The sequence below is a fragment of the Hylobates moloch genome, unplaced genomic scaffold (genome assembly GCF_009828535.3).
Source record: "Hylobates moloch isolate HMO894 unplaced genomic scaffold, HMol_V3 SCAFFOLD_14, whole genome shotgun sequence".
In the NCBI taxonomy this organism is placed as follows: domain Eukaryota; kingdom Metazoa; phylum Chordata; class Mammalia; order Primates; family Hylobatidae; genus Hylobates; species Hylobates moloch.
In genome coordinates, this window is record NW_026652289.1 from 57,698,767 (window position 1) to 57,723,097 (window position 24,331).

The 24,331-nt window shown below is 36.6% G+C and overlaps 1 protein-coding gene across 4 annotated transcripts in view; it reads right to left on the reverse strand.

Annotated features, from left to right (window-relative positions):
• LRRC49 (leucine rich repeat containing 49) overlaps positions 1–24,331 on the reverse strand; it is a 165,943-nt gene that overhangs the window by 98,539 nt on the left and 43,073 nt on the right. For 3 of the 4 annotated variants that reach the window (XM_032176080.2, XM_032176081.3, XM_032176086.2), the window contains one exon: positions 21,227–21,288. In XM_032176080.2, coding sequence (XP_032031971.1) covers positions 21,227–21,288 — 62 coding nt within the window. Of the gene's footprint in view, positions 1–21,226; positions 21,289–21,394; positions 21,495–24,331 lie in introns of those variants that run through there. The other variant, XM_032176085.2, reaches the window with a different exon arrangement.

The following is a 24,331-nucleotide window of genomic DNA, read 5'->3' on the forward strand; positions in this document are numbered from 1 at the left end:
AAAGAAAAGAGATAAGAATCAAAAGCTAGATATAAAGTAGACTGCGGTAATAGAGGTGAAAAACAAGGCTTAACATGTCAAAAACCAAGGTAGTAGTCAGGAGAGTAAAGAGGGGAGAGGTTCTATGGAAGTTTAGAGTGTAGCATGGACAGAAATTAGTAATCATTTAGATGTGATAAAGAAAGGAATCCAGAATAACTCCAAGTTTCTCTCTCAGGTGAACAACTAGAGTTATGGGTACAAGAGTACATACTCTGTCAAAATTCATTGAACTCTACACTTAAAATGTGTGCATTTTATTATATGTAAATTATATCTTTAAAAATTAATTTACAGAGAAATTTTAAATTATAAAAAATATATATTTGACAGATTATCTTTTCATCTATCAAGTCTCCTTTTCCTGGAACACTGTTATGTTGGTGGCCAATAGCTATTAAGATACATTTCAAAAGGGTTTTCACTAAGTTTTCCTCCAACTACCATAGGATGGGCTCACTAATTTCAACCTTAAGGTGTTAACTAATGTGAAGAGCAGAGGTAACAGAGCCAGTAGATGTTGAAGAGCATTTTTTTTCCAATACTCAATCTAGCTCAATAGAATTAAACTGTAAGTTTCTTGAAGACTGGAAAGATACTGTGACCACTGCCCCAACACCTAACTTAAGACCTATCTTTAGTAAGTGTGCAATAAAGTTTTGGTGAATGAATGAAAAAAATGTGATGAACTGAAATAATTCCAAAGGGCTTATCCTTAAAGTGAATGAGTGAATTTTCTTACACTTTTCTTGGAATTATTATTTAAAGGATAACATGATATTTAAGTATCGCTATGACCCAATATATATTACTAATTAGGCAGATGAACTTAAAAGTGAAAATAATATGTACAAAAGCATAGACAAGCTGGAAAACTTAATTTTATTACAGATAGATTCTAATTTTATTGCTACTTACTATTTATTTACAAGCTAGATTGTAGAGTCTATCATTTGTTTCTCATTGCTAAGTATAATTTTAAACTAAAATGATTGTAACTGTTCTCAGCTGTCTCTCAAGTATTCCTTTGGGGAACTAAATTGATCTAATAATTGCCAATGGAATTGGTCTAAGAATGGGTGGTGTCACACACAAACAGTATCTTCATTTAATTAAATACAAAGCACTTTTTTATGTATAGAAGAAAACAGTATGCCCAGTATACATTATAAAGAACTTCAGAGATCTAAAAGACCTGTAGAGGCTCACATGGTCTATGTCTGTAATTCAAGCACAACAAAAAAGTGGCATCAGGAATGGGAACATCACTGCAATCCTCAGCAAGTACTATCTGGGCAACTGCTCCCACGTCAGCTACTACTGTTGACACTCAGACTGAAGTCTTTATGCTTTGAATGGTTTTATTAAAGTAAAAATAAATCTGTATTTGATCCAGAAGATTCCTCACAAAATTTCATTTCCATCTGCCAGGCATTTGACCAATAAACATGCCAGACATTCCTAGAAGCTCACTGACAAAGACCATATGATTTTAAAGACATTCTCTAACCAAATAAAACAATACTCTTAAGTACAAATACAGGCTAATGATGGGTTATGTTTTACCTAACCAAAGAAAATCAAAAGCAGACTGTTTAAAAAAAAAAAAAACCTGGAAATAAAACAGTAAGTATAGTGAAATACTGGCTTTTAAAAACAGTCTCTCTCTCTCTCTCGCCACCCCACTTTTTTTTTTTTTTTTTTGTGGGGGGAGAGGGTTTAAGAACACTCAATTGCTCTCATCTCTTTAGAGTACCAAGAATGAAAAAGCTTTGGTCCAAAGGCTGACATTTAACTTATAATTGACTTTAATCTTTTTCCAGATTATTCATACATTTGTTCTTCCCCTAGTAGTCGCCCCACATTGCCCACATCTGCTTCCTATCTGCTAAAGAACCTACAGAGAAACAGTCTGTCCCAACTGACCAAAATTCATATCCCAAAAGGAAAAGAAAATATTTTAGTCCATTTTATGCTTACTTAATAAAATACAGAGAAAGAAATAAAATTCCCATATATGCATGTATCACACAGCATAAATATTTAACTAACAATTCCTAAATATCAGTCAAATTTCTCCAATTAGAAATTTTCCTCCCCTAAGTAAGCTAAGTACTTTAGAAAAAGGGATTTTACTCTTTTATACCAGCAAGGTACCATGATCTCTGAAATAATCTTAATGAAAAGCCACTTACTTTATATTGATCAGTGAGAATTTTTCTGAATAGTTACTATTTGCCTAGAGGGCTGAAGTGAAATGGAACAATAGAATAAATCATCAAGTGTGCTCACAAGGACTGAAATATACACAACTGACAAACATAAAAAATAACAGTAAAAAGTATGGTCCAGTTGGCCCTCCATATCCATGTGTTCTACCATCTATGAATACAATCAACCTCAGATTTTAAAAAAAGAAAATTCCAGGCCTCCTGCCTGCGGCATTTCCAGCCAGAGCAACCCACCCACCCATGGTTTCCCCCTGCAGAAGCGAACCTACCCACAGCACCCCCAGCTGGAGTGCCTCCCGGCCACAACGCCTCCACCACTTCTGCTGGAGCACAACTCCCAAGCCCACGGTGCCCCCTACCAGAGCACCTCCCACCCTCAGTGCCCCTGCCGGAGTGCCTTTCGCCCACAGCACCACCCACTGAAGCACATCCTACCCACAGTGCCCCTGCTGGAGCACCTATACCCATGCCCCATTTGCTGTTCCCTATGGAGTGCTGTTGTCAATGGTCTGGGAGCACCTCAGCCTCTCTATCCCAGCCAAAGCTCAACCATGAGAGACCAGAGGACAAAGCTGCTGACCCAGTCCCAGTCCCACAGGGTTAGAGCATGCATCCCAGCAGTATGGAGCTGAGTCTTGCCCCCTAAAAGCATCCAGAAATGAAGTGATTCAACTATACCCAACTTACACCACAGTCAAAAAACCCTAAGGGCAATAAAGATCATAAAAACAAAAAGCCTCACCCAAAGGACAACAACTTCAAATAATAAAGAATCATCAGCTGTCACAGAAGAAAGATCCAGCACAAGAACTCTGGCAGCTCTAAAAGCCAGCATGTCTTCTTACCTCCAGATGATCACACTAGCTCCCCAGTAGTGGATCCTAACCAGAACAAAATGGCTGAAATGCCAGGCAGAGAATTCAGAATCTGGATGATAAGGAAGCACACTGAGATACAAGAAAAGGTTGACACCCAACCCAGGAAAAACAGTAAAACAACCCAATAGTTGAAAGATGACATCACCATTTAAAAAAAGACCAAACTGAACTTCTGGAAATGAAAAATTCCAGGAATTTCAAAATACAACTGGATGCATTAAAAGCAGAATAGACCAAGTTGAGAAAAGAATCTTGCAGCTTGGCCAGGCATGGTGGCTCACACCTGTAATCCCAGCACTTTGGGATGCCAAGGCAGGTGGATCATCTGAGGTCAGGAGTTTGAGACCAGCCTGTCCAACATGGCAAAACCCCGTTTCTATTAAAAATACAAAAATTAGCTGGGCATGGTGGCATACACTTGCAGAGTCAAGTACTCGGGAGACTGAGGCTGGAGAATCGCTTGAACCCAGGAGGGGGAGGTTGCAGTGAGCCAAGATCATGCCACTGCACTACAGTCTGGGTGACACAGCAAGACTCTGTCTCAAAAAATAAATAAATAAATAAATAAAAATGAAAAATAAAAACCTCACAGCTTGAAGGCCACTCCTTTGAAGCAACACAGGCAGACAAAAATAAAGAAAAAATAACTTAAAAAAATAACAAAATCGTTGAGAAATAGGGGATTACATAGAGACCAAACCTGTAACTCATTTGCATTCCAGAAAGAGGAGAAACAACAAGCAACTTGGAAAACGTATTTGAGGATATAGTCCATGAAAATTTTCCCAATCTTGCTTGAGAGGGTGACATACAAATTCAAGAAATTCAGAGAACACCTGTGAGATACTATGCAAGATGATCATCCCCAAAACACAGTCATCAGATTCTACAAGGTCAACTCAAAAGAAAAAATCTTAAATGCAGCTAGAAAAAAACTTAACAAAGGGAACCCCATCAGGTTAACAATGGACCTTTTAGTAGAAACCTTATAAGCCAGAAGAGATTTGGGGTCTGTTTTCAATATCCTTGAAGAAAAGAAATTCCAACCAAGAATCCCATATCATTCCAAACTAAACCTCATAAGCAAAGGAGAAATGAAATCCTTTTCAGACAAGCAAAAGCTAAGGGTATTCATTACCCCTAGACCTGCCTTGTAAGAGCTTCTAAAGGAAGTGCTAAACATGGAAATTAATGAATGATACCTGCCACCATAAAGACATACTTAAGCACATACTTCACTGATATTATAAAGCAGCTATATGATCAAGTCTATATAATAGCCAGCTAATAGCATGATGACAGGATCAAATCCTCACAGTCCAATACTGACCCTGAAAGTAAACGGGCTAAATGCCCCCACTTAAAAGGGACAGAGTGCCCAGTTAGATAAAGAAGCACAAACCAACTGACTACGGTCTTCAAGAGACACATCTCACAAGTAACAACATATATAGGCTCAAAGTAAAGAAAGGGAGAAAGATCTATCAGGCTAATAGGAAACAAAAAACAGGGGTAGCTATTCATACATCAGATAAAACAGGCTTTAAACCAACAATGATCAAAAAGGACAAAGAAAGGGCATTACATAATGATAAAGGGCTCAATCCAACAAGAACACTTAATTATTTTAAATATATACACACCCAACCCAACAGTGGAGCACCCAGATTAAAAAAAAAAGTTCTTAGCGATCTGTGAAGAGATTCAGACAACCAAACAATAATACTCAGGACTTCAACCCCCACTAATAGCAGATCATCAAGGCAGTAAACCAGCAAAGATATTCCGGACTTAAACTTGACACTTGACTAATTGGACCTAATAGACATCTATAGAACACTCCAACCATCAACAAGAAAATATACATTCTTCTCATCTGCACATGGCACATACTCTGAGACTGACTACATGCTCAGTCATAAGGCAAGTCTCAGCAAATTCAAAAATCAAAATCAAATCAACCACACACTTGGACAACAGCACAATAAAAATAGCAATCAATATTGAACAGTCCAATAATGAGTTCAGAAATTAAGTCAATAATAAAAAGTCTACCAATCAAAAAAGCCCTAGACCAGATGGATTCACAGTTGAATTCTACCAGATATACAAAGAAGAGCTAGTGCCAATCCTACTAAATTTATTTCAAAAAATTGAGAAGGAGGGACTATGCCCTAATTCAGACTACAAAGCCAGCATCATTCTGATATCAAAGCCCAGCAGAGACACAGAAAAAAAAAAAGCTTCATGCCAACATCCCTGATGAATACAGATGCAAAAATCCTCAACAAAATACACGCAAATCCAGAAGCACATCAAAAAGCTAATTCACCATGATCAAGTAGACTTTATTCCTGGGATGCAAAGTTGGTTTAACATACACAAATCAATAAGTGTGATTCACCACATAAACTGAATTAATAACAAAAACCATATGACCATCTCAATAGACACAGAAAACCCCTTCAAAAAAATTCAACATCCCTCCATGTTAAAAACCATCAACAAATTAGGCATCAAAGGAAAATACTTCAAAATAATAAGACCCATATAACATAAACCTATAGCCAATGTCATCTTACTGAATGGGCAAAAGCTGGAAGCATTCCCCTTGAGAACTGGAAAAAGACAAGGATGCCCATTTTCACTGCTCCTATTCAACATAGTACTAGAAGTCCTAACCAGAGCTATCAGGCAAGAAAAAGAAATAAAAGGCATCTAAATTAGGGAGACAGAAAGCTAAACCGTTTATCTGCATGGACGATATAATTCTATACCTAGGAAAACCCACAGACTCCATCACAAGGCTTCTACAACTGATAAACAACTTTAGTAAAGTTTCAGGATACAAAATCAATGTAAGAAAATCAGTAGCATTTCTATACAATAATGTCTAGGGTCAGCAAAATCAAGAACACAATCCCATTTGTAGTAGCCAGAAAAAGAATAAAATACCTAGGGATACAGCTTACTAAGGAGGGAAAAGATGTCTACAATGAGCAATACAATGCATTGCTGAAAGAAATCAGAGGCAACATAAACAAACAGAAACACATTCCATGCTCATGGATAAAAAGAATCAACATCGATAAAATGACCATACTACCCAAAGCAATTTACAGATTCAGTGCCATTCCTATCATACTACCAATGTCATTTTTCACAGAATTAGAAAAAAGCATTTTAAAAATCTATATGGAGGAACCAAAAGAGAGCTGGAATAGCCACAGCAATCCTAATAAAAAGAATGAATCCAGAGGCATAACATTACCTAACCTCAAACTATATTACAAAGCTACAGTAACTGAAACAGCATGGTACTGGTACGAAAACAGAAACATGGACCAATGGAACAGGATAGAGAACCCAGAAATAAAGCCACACACCTACAACTACTTGATCATTGACAAAGTCAACAATAACGAACAATGGGGAAAGTATTCCCTATTCAATAAATGGTGTTGAGATAACTTGCTAGCCACATGCAGAAGATTGAACCTAGACCCCTTCCTCTCACCATATACAAAAATTAACTCAACATGCATTAAAGACTTAAATCTAAGACCTAAACCAATAAATACCCTAGGAGAAAACCAAGGAAATACCATTCTGGACATTGGCCTTGGTAAAGAATTTATGACTAAGTCTTCAAAAACAATGCAACAAAACAAAAAATTGACAAGTAGGACCTAATTAAACTAAACAGCTTCTGCACAGCAAAAGAAACTACCAACAGAGTAAACAGACAACCTACAGAATGGGAGAAAATATTTGCAAACTATGTGTCTGACAAAGGTCTAATATCCAGAATTTATAAAAAACTTGAATCAGTAAGCAAAAAACAAATAACCCCATTATAAAATGGTCAAAGAACATGAACAGACATTTCTTAAAAGAAGACATACATGTGGCCAACAAATATATGAAAAAATGCTCATATCATCACTAATCATTAGATAAATGCAAATCAAAACCACAATGATATGCTGGTGAAAAGGGAGAACACTTATACATTGGAGAAAACTGAACACTTATACACTGCTGGTGGGAGTGTACGTTAGTTAATCCATTGTGGAAAGCAGTGTGGAGATTCCTCAAAGAACTTAAAGCAGAATTACCATTTGACCCAGCAATACCACTATTGGGTATATATCCAAATGAAAATAAATCATTCTACCAAAAAGACACATGTTAATCACAGCACTATTTACAACAGCAGACATGGAATCAACCAAGATGCCCATCATCGATGGACTGGATAAAGAAAATGTGGTACATATACACCATAGAATACTAAACAGCCATAAAAAAATAATGAAATGTCTTTTGCAGCAACATGGATAAGCTGGAGGCCATTATCCTAAGCAAACTAACATAAGAACAGAAAACCAAATATTGCATGTTCTCACTTATAAGTGGGAGCCAAACAGCGAATACACATGAACACAAAGAAGGGAACAAAGACACTGGGGACCACTTGATGGGGGAGGGTGGGGGGAAGGCATATCTTGGAAGTCCACCTATCTGGTACTGTGCTCAACACCTTGGTAATGGGATCATTCATATACCAAGCCTCAGCGACCCATAATTTACCCATGTAACAAACGCGCATACGTAGCCCCGAACTTAAAATTTTAAAAATAAATAAAAATAAAATATAAAATATAAAATTTCACAAAGTTCCAAAAAGTAAAACTTGAATTTACTGTGTGCCAAGTACTACATTGTATTCACACAAATGAAGTGATGTGTAGGTATTGTGATAGGTATTGTAAGTAATCTAGAGATGATTTAAAGTATACAGAAGGATGTACATAGGTTATACACAAATATTATGCCATTTTATATTGGGGAGCATTGGTGGATTTTGGTATCCATGGGAGGGGGCGAGTGGGTTCCTAGAAGGAATCCCACAAAGATATGGAGGGAAAACTATATAGTACATCATAAACCAAAAACATATAATACATCATATATAGTACATCATATAGTACTAACTATATAGTATATCATAAACCAAAAACTATATAGTACATCATAAACCAAAAACTTATTATAATTAACAAGTATTGTGTGCCATACATAACTGTACGCACTATGCTTTGATATGACTGGCAGCTCAGTAGGTTTGTTTACATCAGTATCACCAAAAACACATATGTAATGAGTTGCGGTATGATGTTATGATGGCTATGATATCACTAGACAACAGGAGCTTTTCAGCTCCTTTATAGTCTAGTTAACCACTATTGTAAATGTGGTCCATCGTTGACCAAAATGTCGTTACTCAGTTTATGACTATATAGGTATGTGTGTCGTATGTAAACTGAAAGTGTTTCGGAAAGACCAGGGCTTGGAAAACTACAGCCCACAGGCCAAATATGCTCTATCACCTGTTTTTGTATGGCCCACAAGTTAATAATGGCTTCAATGTTTTAAAATGGTTAGAAAAAATGTCAAAAGAAGAATATGTCATAAGTGAAAATGATATGAAATACAAATTTCAGGGTTCATAAATAAGTTTTATTGAAACACAGCTCTGCCCATTCATTCACATATTATTTATGGCTGCTTTTGTGTTACAAAGGGAAAGTTAAGTACCTGAAACAGAGACCAACTGGCCTGCGAAGAATCATGTACATGATACCAATTTAAGTTATCTAAATACACACATATACACATACATATACACATGCATATTTCCTAATTCTATCCACTGAGATGGCCCAGAAACAATGATAACTCAAAAAGGATAAGCACACCTTGCACTCAAATCTTAGTTTCTAAACAGCATTCTCCACTAAAAGTCATTAGAACTCCTTGGAGAAATGGCTGATTCCAGGGCTAGGACTGCAAAAGTATAAGATGAGCCTGGAACATCTTGTTGGGCCAGAAAGGAAGGAAGTACTTAAAGAATGAGGATACATCAAAAGACTACAGGAGCCTTCTTGAGAAATCAGAGAAAATATGAACATCAAAATAAATAATAATAGTAAAGGATTACATCACTCTTTTGTTCCCTACATGAAAAAAAAAAAAAAAAAAAAAAAACCTTTGCTAATGGAATCATAATTCCTGAGGGCTAAAAGTATGAACCCCTGTAATATTAATACAAGTACATTTTAACAGATATTCACAGCTTTAAAAGGTGTGACTCCAAGGGTTAATGCCTTAGTGGTAGAATGAAAAGCAGTAGGTGAAGCACACATGCTCTATCAGGAGTGCAATGAAGTAAAGTTAGACTTAGGCAGAGGTATATGTGTAGTTTCCATAACGTGTTAATATATATTTGAGAGATACGAACTCTCTGAGAGGGACAGGAGAAGGACAGGAGAACCATGCTGTGGAATAAGGAAGAACCTCTGATATCTAGGTCAGGCAGACAGATGGCAATGAGGGGTGGGGGAGATTGAAAGTAGAACACACATGAACACACACACGTGTGCACACACATACACACACACAGGAAATGGGATGAAATGACCCAAAGTAAAGGAGTTAGCTAGTTCTAACATTAATGTGAGCAAAGGCATGAAAGAGGAAATAAGTTTATTGGACATCTATTGTTATTATCTTTCTTCCCAACTTCCCTTCCCTTGGTAACAAAACACCGTTTCCCTGTAGTAAACCCATTCCACAAACTGATCCCACACCCATTGTCCTAGTGTATAAGGACCATATGTCCCAAGATTGAGCATTCAGTATGTCCTGTATGTCTCTGGCTGCAGTGATTCATTCCAGGTGGGCACCTGACCTAAATGAACACAATCAGAATCCTCTGCAGCAGTGCTTCTCAGACTGTAATGTGCATTTAAATCACCAGGAGACCTTTTTAAAATGACAGTTCTCACCCAGAAGGTCTAGGGTAGGGCTTGAGATCCTGGGCTCCCCATAAGCTTCCTGATGATGCTAATACTGCTGGTTCAAGGACACAATTTTGAACATTAAGGCTCTTCAGAACCTTCTGCCAGAGCAATCAGGGATGAAGCGCTCTTTATACTAGAACTGCTAAGTGACAGACTGTGATTCTCAAGCTGTTGGCTTTTCCAAAAGCTGCAAGGTTTTTTTTCATGTTTCTGTCACTCACGTCTTTGTATGTTCTCTGTCATTAGGTTATATACTCATGGAAAACAAAAGTCATATGCTTAACTTCTGTTACTCTCCACAATGCCTTTTTTGGTGTTTTAAACATAAAGATACATAATCAATGTTCTTCAACAACCAACTTGGAAAAAAACTTGAATTCTTTAGATGAAAGAGATGGAGAAGGTATTTTAATGAAATTGTAAAGGACAGGAAGGAGGAGGATCAGCTACTAGCTATCACTATTGAGGTAAAAATAACACATCCTCAGGATATCCCTAAGATAATCTTAGATCCTAAACCCACCCAGCTATGAAAAACTGGCATCACTCATCATCCCTGAAGTAGGTCATTTTGAAGAATAACAAGCAAATACCCATGAAATGCCAAAAAGCAAGCCCCAAAAACAAGTTCGAAGAAACTAGCAGAAAAATATTATTAATCTTATTTCACATTTACTCAGTGCTTCCCAGGATATTCCTAAACTAAAAACTATGGTCTGTAACCTGGGGGTCTATAATTGACATTGTCTATTTCTTTTTAAGCCATAAAAAGGAAGTTTTATGAGAAAAACAGGACTACAATAGACATTTCTCAAAAGAGGATTACAAATGGCCAAAATGTAGATGAAAAAAATCATCAAGGAAATTCATGAAATTAAAACCACAATGAGATATCATCTCACACCTGTTAGGATGAGTATTTTATAAAAAGACAAGAGATAAGTGTGGGTGAGAATGTGGAGAGAAGAAAACCCTGTACATTGTTGCTGGCAATATAAATTAGTACAATCATTATAAAAAAGAGTATGGAGGTTCCTAAAAAAATTAAAATTAGAGCTACCATATGAACCAGCAATCCCATTTCTAGGTATATTCCAAAGGAAATAAAATATGTTGAAAACGTATCTGTACTCCCATGTTCATTGCAGCATTATTCACAATAACCAAGATATGGAATCAACCTAAGCATCCTTAAATAGATGAATGGATAAAGAAAATGTGGTATATATATGCACAGTAGAATACGATTTAGCCTCAAACAGAAGAAAATCCTGTAATTTTTGACAACATGGACGAACCTGGAGGATATTATGCTAAGTGAAATAAGCCAGGCACAGAAAGACAAATACAACATGATCTCACTCATATGAGGAATCTAAAAAAGTTGAACTCATAGAAGCTGAGAGTAAAATGGTAGTTATCAGAGGCTATGGTCATGTAGGGTGATTGGGGAGATGTTCGTGAAAGGATACAAAATTTCAGTTAGACAGGAGGAATTAGTTCAACATGGTGATTATATTTAATAAGAATACATTGTATACTTGAAAACTGCTAAGACTTTAAATGTTCTTTAATAAAATCTTTAAATAAGACATTAAATGTTCTTATTACAAAAAAAGATATGTGAGGTAACATATATGTTAATTGGTTTTAGTCATTCTATAATGTGTGTATATATATATATCAAAACATTATCTTGTACACCACAAATATATACAACTTTTATTTGTTAATTTAAAAAATGTTTAAAAACACAAAACCAAACAATGCCCAGAGACTAGCTGACAGTTCGAAACTACTTTTTAAGATATTTTGGGGTGTATAATTAAGTCACTGTGATACCTTTCTGTGCATCCAGGATAAACAAGCCTAACTGTTTCACTTCCAGAAGTATCCTCCTTATGGAGAATCCCAACTTCCTTGCTTGCATGCAAGCAAAATTTTTTAAAGAAGAAAATACCCTCCTCTTTTAACCAAGCCCAATGCCCTTAATGATCAGGCAATTATTTTCCTTCCTGAGCAAGCTGAGTTTCAGTCCTACAAAAAAAAACATCATCTTTAATACTAAAAACAAATATAAAGGAAACAAATTCAACCCGTCTAATAACCTGGACAGACAGACAGACAGATACATACACACACACACACACACACAGACACAAACACACAGGTTGTTAAATATAGAAAGAATGTATTGTTGATTTAAAGGGAATTCCATATTCTTTAAGTACCAGACAGGTAAATGGCAGAGATGATATACAATCATGACGATTTGAAAATCTGGTAGATAGAGCTTGCAGTTTTTGCCATGACAGCATCAGACTCACCTTCCCAATGTAAACAACCATGAAACTGGACAAAACATATGAAGCAGATGTTGAATAGCTCAGGGCTGTGATCTTTGGGAGAAGACAGACATATAAAAGCCACATTCGTCTTGGCTTTCTGACTGACGGTACTTTCCAGATCATAGCACAGGGAAGTGGAGCTAGAGAGAGAACGGAGGTCTCACTGGGTAGATGAAATAGAAGTCAGAATTTGGGTCTGTTGAGGCTACTGGAATTTGGGTGAAGAGGAATGGAGAGGAGGGAACCTTGTAGAGAAGGAACTCCAGAAGTCTGCATAGGGGTCTCTTGAGTATTTGGCTAAATATTAGGATGTGGGTACACAGGGTGTAATTCCACAAAGCCTAGCAAAATATAACTATTGAGGGGCTGTGAGATGAAGAGTATCTATGGATCACATGGAACTGGGAGACATTGCAATTCCAACCAAATAGAGTGAAGAGACCTCAATGAATACCCAGATTATATATCTGAAGTCCAAGAACAGCCATGCCTTAGGTGTGAGGCGACTCTGTGTCAAGAAACAATGTGGATATTTTCATGTTTCTGCATGGTAATGGCTTTCTGAGCAAAGAAAATTGGCACTTTGATTAAAGGGTGACTGAATAGATAGAAATGATAAGAGCAATATGGACATTTAGGCCGGGCGCAGTGGCTCACGTCTGTAATGACAGCACGTTGGGAGGCCAAGGCAGGCAGATCATCTGAGGTCAGGAGTTTGAGACCAGCATGGCCAACATGGTAAAACCCTGACTCTACTAAAAGTAAAAAAATAAGTCGGGCATGGTGGCACACACCTGTAGTCCCAGCTACTTGGGAGGCTGAGGCAGGAGAATTGCTTGAACCCTGGAGGCGGAGGTTGCAGTGAAGGGAGATCGTGCCAGTGCACTACAGCCTGGGCAACAGAGCAGTGAGACTGGGTCTCAAAGAAAAAAAAAGAGTAATACGGAAATTTATCTCTAAGAACTACATGTTTACATATCAAAGGGTATCAAAATGTGGAGCCATTTGTTTACATTCCAAAAGATTATTGGCCAAAACACCTTTGACTTTTCTCTTCATAGAGGATTTGTTTACATTAGGAAGATAAGGTCTCAGTTTCTCTCTGTGTTCTCTCTTTCTGTCCTGGAGGGGAGAAGGTGCAGTTATGTAAGCAGCTTCTACATAAGCTTCAAGATTAATAATTTGGGGTTTCTCTCATGTACTAGAGGCCCCTGCTCATACATGCAGGTGACATCTGCATTTATCACAGCACCATGGGAAAAAAATGGAGCATGGGAAACTAACACAAGATATTCTGCAGGTAAATAATCAGTCTACCTCGGATACACAAATCTTATGTTTACTTTCGTAACAAAAAAAATATGGATATGTTACAGTAAGTAGCTAGCCAGGCTCCAGTGGGGCTGGAGAGGGCTCCCTAGCAATCAGGAATGTCAGGCGACCCTCAGGTGATGGTCAGGCAGTTGTTACACTGTTTCTCTAAAATAAGAATTGGTTGCAGCAGGCACCAGGGAAAGGCAGTCTCCCAATAGATAGAAAAAAACCTGAAACTGATACTTAGTAGTTTCCCAATAAGATCTACTGATAATTAGTGGCTTTGCACTGGAGTTGGGCAAGTGGGCTCAAGCATGTGCATTAAGAGGCAAAATGTCAGAGTTTAACTGGTATGTGACCTTCTAGGAACAGTTGACTGGTAAGGGAAGAATGCCTCAAGTGAGCATGTGTGCAACTCCAGTAAACACACTGTGCATGCGGCCTCTCCCAAATGCCAGCAGGCCATTGCGCAGGTGGACAGCCCACTGCAAGGGAAGAATCAGGGGAGAAGGGATGCAAGACCTGGGAAGTATGCCAACGTATAAAACTCTAAATCAAAGGCCAAACTGGGCACTTGATCTCTCAAGTTGCCCACTTGGCCCTCTTCCAAGTGTAATTTACTCCCTTTCATTCCTGCCCTAAAGCTTTTTAATAAACTTTCACTCCTGCTCTAAAACTTGCCTTGGTCTCTCCTTTTGCCTTATGCCCCTCCGTCAAATTCTTTCTTCTGAGGAGGCAAGAATTGAGGTTGCTGCAGACCCATACAGATTTGCCGCTGGTAATGGATGTAAAAATATACTACTCTAATTCTATAGTAAGTATCATTTTAGATCTTCCTTAAAAAAAAAAAAAAAACTAAACTAAAAATAAACCTCAACAGGATCAACCTGATTCTCTAGTAGTTATCAAAACAAAACTCAATAATCCTTAAATCTCTCAATAGAACATCCACAATGCCCAGAATACAATAAAAACAATTGCCAGATGAGGAAGAAGCAATAAAAATTGAAACATATATTAACGAGAAAAAAAGTCACTATAACAGTACCAGAGATGACACAAATGTTGGAATTAGTAGATAAGAACTTTAAAACAGCTATTTATATAGATTTTTTAAATCTATACAATCACGTAGGTATTTTTGCTTCTGACAGAGGGCTATCTTCCCTTTTCATCAAATGAATTAGGAAACAGCTGGAGCAAGATCTCTGTTTTTCTCCCCCAACTTCGAGTTGTCCCACCTTTCTGGACCAAACCAATGTATTTCTTAAATGTATTTGATTGATGTCTCGTGCCTCCCTAAAATGTATAAAACCAAGCTGCACCCTGACCACCTTGTGCACATGTTCTTGGGATGTCCTGAGGACTGTGTCATGGTCCATGGTTACTCACATTTGGCTTAGAATAAATCTCTTCAAATATTTTACAGAGTTTGACTCTCTTCATTGATACTACCTCAAATCCCTTTTGGAAGTATTTCTATAATATAAGTACAAGAAATGCACTAAGGGAAACTAGTTATATATCTTAAGTTTGTTTCTAAGTGGATTTTGAATTTAATCTACTTATACTTTGTTTCTGAATATTCTTTGAATTTCCATGCCCTTGTAAAACAAAATACAAAGGAAATCATAAAACGTATGTTGGTCTCAATTTATCGTACTTGTTTGTTTCTGAACACCACCCAGTATGTAATCATGAGTAATTAATTTTAAGCCCCTTAGGCACCAAAATTTTTCCTGCAACTTTTAGAACCTTCACGTGAATAAAATCCAAAGGGACCTTTGGTACATCAGTGTTTTCAAAACTGCTAACTCACTGCTATGAATAGCTATCAGCCTCTCAAATATGTATATGTGAACTCAGACTGACACAAGGTATGCAAGCAGCCTGCTCCCAGGCCTTAGTTTAATTTTAGTTCAAGAAGCCTTCTTTTTAGAAAAACTCTCTCTCTCGCTTACAGACACACACACACACACACACACACACACACACACACACAAATAACCTTTACAGTAGTAAAAATGGAGCCTTACAATTATAGAAGAGTATCTGGAAAATTTCCTGTGAGTTTGCAATCATATGTATATTTATAAGTTGGTTGAGAAGGTACAGGTAAAAAACCCTCCAACTGACTCATAATGTCCATTAAAGAAAGACAATCTTTTAATAGAAAATGATTACAATTTTGCAAAGATTAATTTCAACAACATTTTATAAAATGAAGTTGGAGAGCATACATGGTAGCACTCTCCACTTTATAATGTTATAAATAAAATCCATGAGAGTATCTGTATGTATCTTTGTACTTACAGAACTAATGCTTTAAATGGTTATAGATGCTGATATAAGGAGGATAATAAAAGAAGCTATGTAATAATAATTTAAAAAGTGACTGCTATCCATTAGATTTTTTTGCTTTTTGCTGCTTCAAAGGTAATGCAAAAGGAGTACGACAAACATAATAGAGGTTCCCCATTACATTGCACATTGGCCCTCTTTTCTTCTTTTTTCTTTTTTTTTTTTACTGTATACTACCCCTGCCCCATGAACTCTGACTCTTCAGTAAATTGCAAGGCTTGTGGAAAATCGTCCTCAGAAACTATCATTCTATAACATTTTAGAATAATTTTTGCTTTTGATCTCTAAAAGGAAAAACAGCACTTTAATAAAGTAGTATTGAAATAAGATATACAATGAAAAACCATAGAAAAATTATTTTAGTATAAGTGCTGTGTTTCAAATAAAATAAATTTAGACCCAATAATTACATCAGCCCTGAGGATGATCAAACAAATTGATCTTACCTCAAAGTCTATTTTTCTGAAGTGGTAGAACATATCTATCATTAGTTGTGAATATCTATTTTCACCTATTTTCTGACTAAAAGAATTCAAAAGCTGGAGCTATGCTTTACAGTCAGACCTACTAAGGCACTATATGCCACCTTATCATACTCAGAGGGTTTTACTCACAAAGAAGGAATAAAGCAGCATGGATGGAAACAAATGCCCCTATTTTTAAATCTTGTTTTTGTGGGTCCTCCTTACATTACGCCCATCACATTTAGAAAAATGCAATTAAATGTTTGTCTGAAGGTGAATCACGTGTGAACCATTTGGTAAACCCCTCAAGAGGAGTTCAGTAGATAAATGGGTACCGATAATGAAATTTCCTTGACAAGCATGTAGTCATTTCTCAAATTTAAAACTTAGCAGATGGTCAGAAAACATCTGTCAATAGTTGATTTCCTGTTGATCTCCTCTGTTTAACTCAGTAAGAAGATTTGCGTATCATTGGTTATCTGCTAACAAAGGAAAAGTAAAGGCATTCTAACGGTATGCTGCATACTAGAACTAAGGGAAATGAATTTCCTTCAAGCCAAAATAACATAAGTGACACTTGCAATCCTGGAAGGTACAAGAATAAAACCTGATATCTCAACCACAGGAATACAATCTAACAACCTGAGCTCATAAAAAATATCCATATAGGCCGGCACAGTGGCTCACGCCTGTAATCCCAGCACTTTGGGAGGCCGAGGCAGGAGGATCACGAGCTCAGGAGATTGAGACCATCCTGGCTAACACAGTGAAACGCCGTCTCTACTAAAAATACAAAAAAAAAAAAAAAATTAGCTGGGTGTGGTGGCAGGCACCTGTAGTCCCAACTACTCATGAGGCTGAGGCAGGAGAATGGCATGAACCCAGGAGGCGGAGCTTGCCGTGAGCTGAGAATGCGCTACTGCACTCCAGCCTGGGCAACAGAGCGAGACTCTGTCTCAAAAAAAAAAAAAAAAAAATCGATATACTCTGAAGGTCAGTGAAATAATTTCCTCGTTAAAATATCAACTAGTACTAAATTAGACAACTGCAGGGCAGTTTAAGGTTTCCTAAATAGAAATAGATTCTTTTCTAGAAATATAATTGATATAGGGTGACTTATCAAGTTGAAATATAACTTGAGAAAAATGCAAGGAGAATGATTTCCTGATAAAGGTAAAATTATAAACCATTTTCAGTAAAATTTTGAAAATAGCCTGGAGGATTACCTTCTCTTGGAGAATAGTGATGAAGGAAAAGTCACACCCCAAAGCGTGTGCTTCAGTGACCTTTAACCATACTGTATGTACTAACAAAGGTCATTAAAGAACTTAAAACAGCATTCCTTCCTCAAAAAGAAAAAGAAACCTAGTTTAAAATTTTCAGTGATATCATAAAGAAAAAGCTGAGTCCAAATAACATTGTCTTACTAAAGTAAGAAAAGAGGTATGAGAGGTCACCCTGGCAGAGAAGAGTATTTTATCAGTGACATAGGTTAGAAATTCCAACGCAGGCCGGGCACGGTGGCTCACGCCTGTAATCCCAGCACTTTGGGGATCGAGGCGGGCGGATCACGAGGTCAGGAGATCGAGACCATCCTGGCTAACACGGTGAAACTCCATCTCTACTAAAAATACAAAAAATTAGCCGGGTGCGGTGGCGGGCGCCTGTAGTCCCAGCTACTCGAGAGGCTGAGGCAGGAGAATGGCATGAACCCAGGAGGCGGAGCTTGCAGTGAGCCAAGATTGCGCCACTGCACTCTGGCCTGGGCGAAAGAGCGAGACTCTGTCTCAAAAAAAAAAAAAAAGAAAAAAGAAAGAAATTCCAATGCAAAGTGACAATAAAAAGCAACATTATTTTTGTCAGTTTTATTGTTTTTAAATGCCTTACAGACAACGCACCTCCTTATTGTCTGTACCCTGGGACACACCACACCCACCACCCTAACCCTGATATACCCCACTGCATAAATAAAAGGTTTAGTTTCTCTAGAAATTATGGGCAAGATCCTTACTGACAAATCAGTAAATTGACCTGGAAGCCCAAAACAACTGCCAAGAGAACTTTGATTTGCTTATGGCTTTAAACCTCACAGGTCCACACATTAAACACAGACTAAGTGACCTAGTAATAACATAAAAAAAGGACACACCAAAAAGAGTTCTTAGATCACATAGAAAAATATTTCTGTTTGAGGAATTAAGTTCTCCTTATAAATCTTTTCAATACAACTAGTAATACCTGTACTAAGAACACATACATGCTAGATGCTGAAGAGGCTGTAGTAAGCAGTACAGACATATTCCTCTGCCTTTGTCAAGTTTACAGTCTAACAGAAGGGACAATATAAAATGAAAGTACAATAAACTCTAACACTGCAATAATAGTGGAAATATAAGAAGCTATTAATGAATGTAGCAAGATCTCACAGAATTTTTCAAATTTTTTCATCTAACCCATAGTAAGAAACATATTTACATTGTAACCCAGTTTCCATGTTGTCTATAGTAAAATAACATACATGCATATGCATACATAGACATATCCATATATAATTAAAACTGGAAAATTTTTATGAAACAGTGTATGCTCTTAAAATGTGTGACAAACTCTGATATTTTCCATTCCATTTTAATTTGCCTGGTTTTAAATCACTAAATTGATCTTAGGATCCCTATATGGGTTTTGACCTGAAGTTTGAATAACACAGACCACTGGTATTTTTAAGTCAGCTGCATTTTTTAAATAAAGGTATGAATTCCTGAGCCCTACTTAAAACTACTGAATTAGAGTCCATGGAAGATAGGTCCCAGAAAGCTGGCACTGTAAAACCTGGCAACTCTATTATGCCAGGATATAGAAGAACAATTGTGTCCTGAATATATACTGTAGCTATCACTACAGGTTATCTGACAGCCCATCTATCTGAGATATCTGTATCTTGAATAAAGTTCACAGAAATATTTTCAAAGTTGTTCTCTCTGATTTTTCCCTCCTCAGACCCAATATATTCGCTATACTACCTCCTGCACCACAAGCATCAACAAAAACAGAGCAGGAAATGTACTGTGCCTCAAAAGCAGATTCGCTGGAAACACTAGAGGAAGGTATACTGTGAAAGATACATAAAAACACAGAGAAAGCAATCACAGAGAGAATAAAAGCCTCAAAGTTGTCAGCTGACTTCTATCTTTATTTTCTTGAGAAATCACACTTTTTAAAGAAAGTTATAAATATTAATCTCATTAATCTTAACTTTGTTTTGCTGGGTGAGCGGAACTCCTTTCCAGGTTGGGAAGCAAAATTCCCAGATATAGGCAACCAAAACCAACTTCCTACAGAGCTAGGAATTTAGGAGTTTAGAAATTCAGATATCCTGGGGACCTGGGAATATCATAATCCCTATATAACCAAATTTATATTTCTCTTTAAATTACTCCCCATAAACAAGAAGCAAAAGAAGTAATGAGTTCCACCACAGGTTGGGGGAATCTAAAAGTTTGTATCTTAAACAGAGAGTATTTCACATATTATAAAAATGAGAGACTATCTTCTCTAAAGAGTTGTTAATGATTTTTAGGAAGAAATTCCCTTAAAAAAATGAGTGACCCTTCCATTGCCATTGAAAAGAAATTCTACCTCCTCAACAAGATAGAATAATGGCACCTGGAATGTTGCATTCAAAATATACTAAGAAGAATATGAAAAGTCTATCAAAAAACTTTAATATTTTTTCCCACAGAAGAGAAAAAAAAGAAAGTATTTTCTTCAAAATAATGTCTATTTGCAAAGCTCACTGTCTTTAGATAATTTCTGTCTTTTAGAGACATAGTACAGGATGATTGGGTTAAAACAAGTCTGATGGCAGACATGCAAAAAACATGCCAACAGACAACACACAAAAATTAAACTGGTTTTTAATACAGAAGCATAGACCTGGAGTTCAGAAAAAGATATGCTCTAAATCTTTTTATATATATTTTTTACCCTCTTATAAAAGCAGATTCAAAGAACAGCCTTGAAGTGAAACTAAAGAACTGAGGGCATTAAAAGGCCCATTTCAAACTAAGTGGCTCCTGGGAAGGAGGAGAAGGAAAGAATTAGGGAAAAAGTAGGGGCCCTTTTGCATTGAAAAGTCTTACTGTATGTCTCAGCTCCAATTCTAAATGAGACATCATCACAACATAAAGGATAATATGCTTCAAATAGTTAGAAAACTAAATTTATACATTTCTATATTCTAATCCACTGTCTCTTAGCAGCATTAATTCTAAGTAGAGATACTAAGTTAGAAGGCAGTTTGGCCTAATTAGCAAGTGGCTCAGTGACAAATATAGCCTGCTGTATTAAAATTGCTTAGTAGCTATACAAATTGTAGCTGACAATTTATGAAAGAAATTCTAATTCAACTGATCAGTGCCGTGAATGTCAAACAAAGGACAGCAAAATATATGTTGAAATTTCCATGTACTCATGTTTTACAAAAGAGCAACTCTAAAGCATAATTAAATCAAAAGCACATACTATATTAATTTCATCATGTTAGCATTACAGGCAAGAATACACACAAGAGCTTTGCTTTTCCACAAAGAACTTTGTCTTATCATTTTCTAATTTAAAATCTTCCATGCTAGTAAAATTCTCCAAGGTATTTACAATCTTAATCTAAAGCGCTAGAACCCACACAATCAAGTTATAATGAATGACAACTTGGGAGTTTCCACTTACCTAGATATATTGTTGAAGCTGAGAAAGAGATGTTGGAGGCAGGGCAAATTATCCACATCTCTCTAGAAGAAAACAGAAAGCAAAACTTAATCAGATGAAAGAAAAAAATATTATAAATGTCTTCTTGCTAAGCTATTGAAATATAAAATCATTTCTATTTACTGCAACCTTGCTACATCATTGATTTCTACTGGACAGTGAGCTCCATTCTCCTCCACTGCAGATTAAATGGGAGGGTTTCAGTACATCCGCAGAACAAGCTGCACCACTCGCAAGGTAAAAAGCACTGAGGAGACAGGGAGAGATGCTGCCGCTAGCCTCTTTAAGCATGCTTTTGGGAAAGATGCCAAAATGCTACTTCAGCACTTCAACTGTAGCACAAATACAGTATGATCAAACATTTGTTAAAAATCACTGTTAAAAAGAAGCCATTCAAAAGCTTTGACATTTAAATTTACACAATTAGCCTTCTAAACAATAGTAAGAATTTTAAAGCTATTTAACTCACTAGTCTCAAAACCTTGGAAATAAACCATCAGTTACAAATGAACCAATACACTAATGATTCCCCCATAAAACTAAAAGCAAATCATGGTAAGTGTCACTGAAGGGTACTGTAAGGGCAATTTCTCATCTAAGCTCGTATCAGAGGTTCTTACAATAGGAAATCTACCCTGTTATATTTATGTACACCACCCCAAAAACATAACCACTGCTGTTTAAATACAGTTAACCTTAACAAATATTGAATTGTTTAGGACCAAATTATTTAAAAAAAAAAAAACAAAAAATAAAGTAAAAGCTACCTAATTCATTTCATGAAAAGACATAAACTTTCTGAAAAGATTTATATATAATGGAGTAACAAGATCTTACAGACGCTTAGTAATTACCAAGTCTACAACCTTATTATTAACCTAGAAAAGTGACCAGTCGAGGTTACTACGGGGGGAGAATAAGGGTGTGGTGGGAAGGTGGCCCAGGAGTACATACAGTCAGTCCCTAGAGACTGAGACAGGGAAAGATTCCAGTTATCCTGACTTCTAGTGCTCTGATCCTCAAAGTGTTACATACTGCCATGTCTCATATAAAATGTTTTTCATTTTTAAGGGCAGCATCATTTGCAGTAATTCTCAGTTATATTAATTTGAATAATACAAAAATAAGTATATTTTATGTGTTATTGTGACCAATACTTAATCCTAAATCAAAACTTGTTTTACTGTTTCCGTAAATCATTGTCTTTCTTCCTCCCTCCTTTTCTTCCCTCCATTTGGAAACTACCATTTCTAAGACCTGAGTAAGAGTTTAGGCAAGTGCATTAAAATTATTGACAAACCTAGCTTTTCCCAAAATGCTGTATTTATTTTTTTAAAGTTTGTTATTCAAAGAAAATATAAAAATGATAGAATTAGGACAGAACCACTTTTTAATGTTTTTTTCAGAGAGCAAAGGAAAAATGAAGCTGCCTTGTTTTTCTACCTACCCTATGTACTATTCTCCAAACTTCTCGCAACCCTTTAGACCCTAAACAGCGTAAAATCAATACAATAGCCCATGATCAATACACTGGCTATGTATACCATTCATTTGACATTACCATTCTCAGGCCCACTCCCATGAAGCCTATTCCGCAGATGTGAGATAATGACTTTTAGAGCTTTTCATGGCCAAGGAGTAAGTGTGGAAACAGGAGGGCAGCCAAATTTCCCTCAGTAGGTGATATACTTCATATGTTGGCAAACTTTTAAAATCGTCTCTTTCAGCTACTTCTCTCTGATATTCCCACAAATGGAGAAGGAGTGATAGACTAGTGGTAGGGCTCATTTCACTCCAGGGCCCTAGTTTCCAAAGGAAAGGGCAGCCTATCTGGTCTCTAGAAACATGAAGTCACAGCCAGACTGAAAACCCTCTCTGTATTTCTGGGGGAATCTCTTCTCCCAAATTCTTCCTGGAATCTACCCGAGACATTTCTGGGCGCAATCATTGTTACTGGCACTCAACCTGGAGAAAATGAGAGGTAGCAGCCTTTAAAAATACATTTTAAATCCTTTGAATCAAGGCATCTCATTTAAAAAATACATTTGTCCCTTTGAGCTCCAGCATGCCATCTTCAGAGATTATAAACACCTTCTAAGACATAACTTTTTTCAATTAAAATAGAAAACTCAAATTCCATCAGGATATAATTTGTGAGAAAAAGTTTTTTAAGTTTATTTGACAAAATTATAATATTATAACTAATATTTGTTTATGAGACAAAATTTTACGTCTTTATCAAATTTTTAAAATCATTAAATATCATTGCCTAGTAGAGTTATCAAAAATATAAAAATATTCACAAGTTGAAACACTAAAATACAGAATTCAATTCTATATATCCTCATAATCACTTACATAGATACCCTTTCCAGAACTTTAAAAAGCAAATAGTTATACACAATCATTTTTTGTTGTTCCAAATTTCATTTCTGTAAGAAAATGTTAACTTTTCTCCAATTTTTTTAGCAATTCTGTGATATATTTTTGTAACGAAATTCTAGCATTATAAGAGACAAAAAGAAAACACCATATTTACCATATCAATTATCTATGCATGCATTATTTACAGAAGAAAGACCTGTTAAAAACTACTAGGGGATGGCTCCTCTAATTTAAGAGAGTAAACAAAAGATGGGATATATATATAAGATTCAGGGAGTACAATTCAGCATCTAGGAGAGGCAAAGAGAAATCCAAGGATGAAATCTGTATAGCAGGGCTAAATGCAAGCAGACTACATTAGACAGGGGACAGGAGGCTCTAGAAGGGTATCTCCAAGAGGTAAAAATGAAACATAGATCACCTGAAGTCTTTGCCCGTACAGAGAGGAATTTTAGGGTTCTGTTGAAGAGTTTGGACATTAATTAATGATAGTTAAACAAGCCCTAAATTGAGACAGCTATTAATCTCAGGGAAAACAAAAGTTTAACATCATGGTCCAAGACTCACTTTGAAAACCTCACCTTGCTTTGTCAACCATCCTAATCTATTCTATCATAAATGTATCCATTTTCATTAAGCCCCTGCATTGAAAGACCCACCCTAAACCAGAACCCCAAGAAA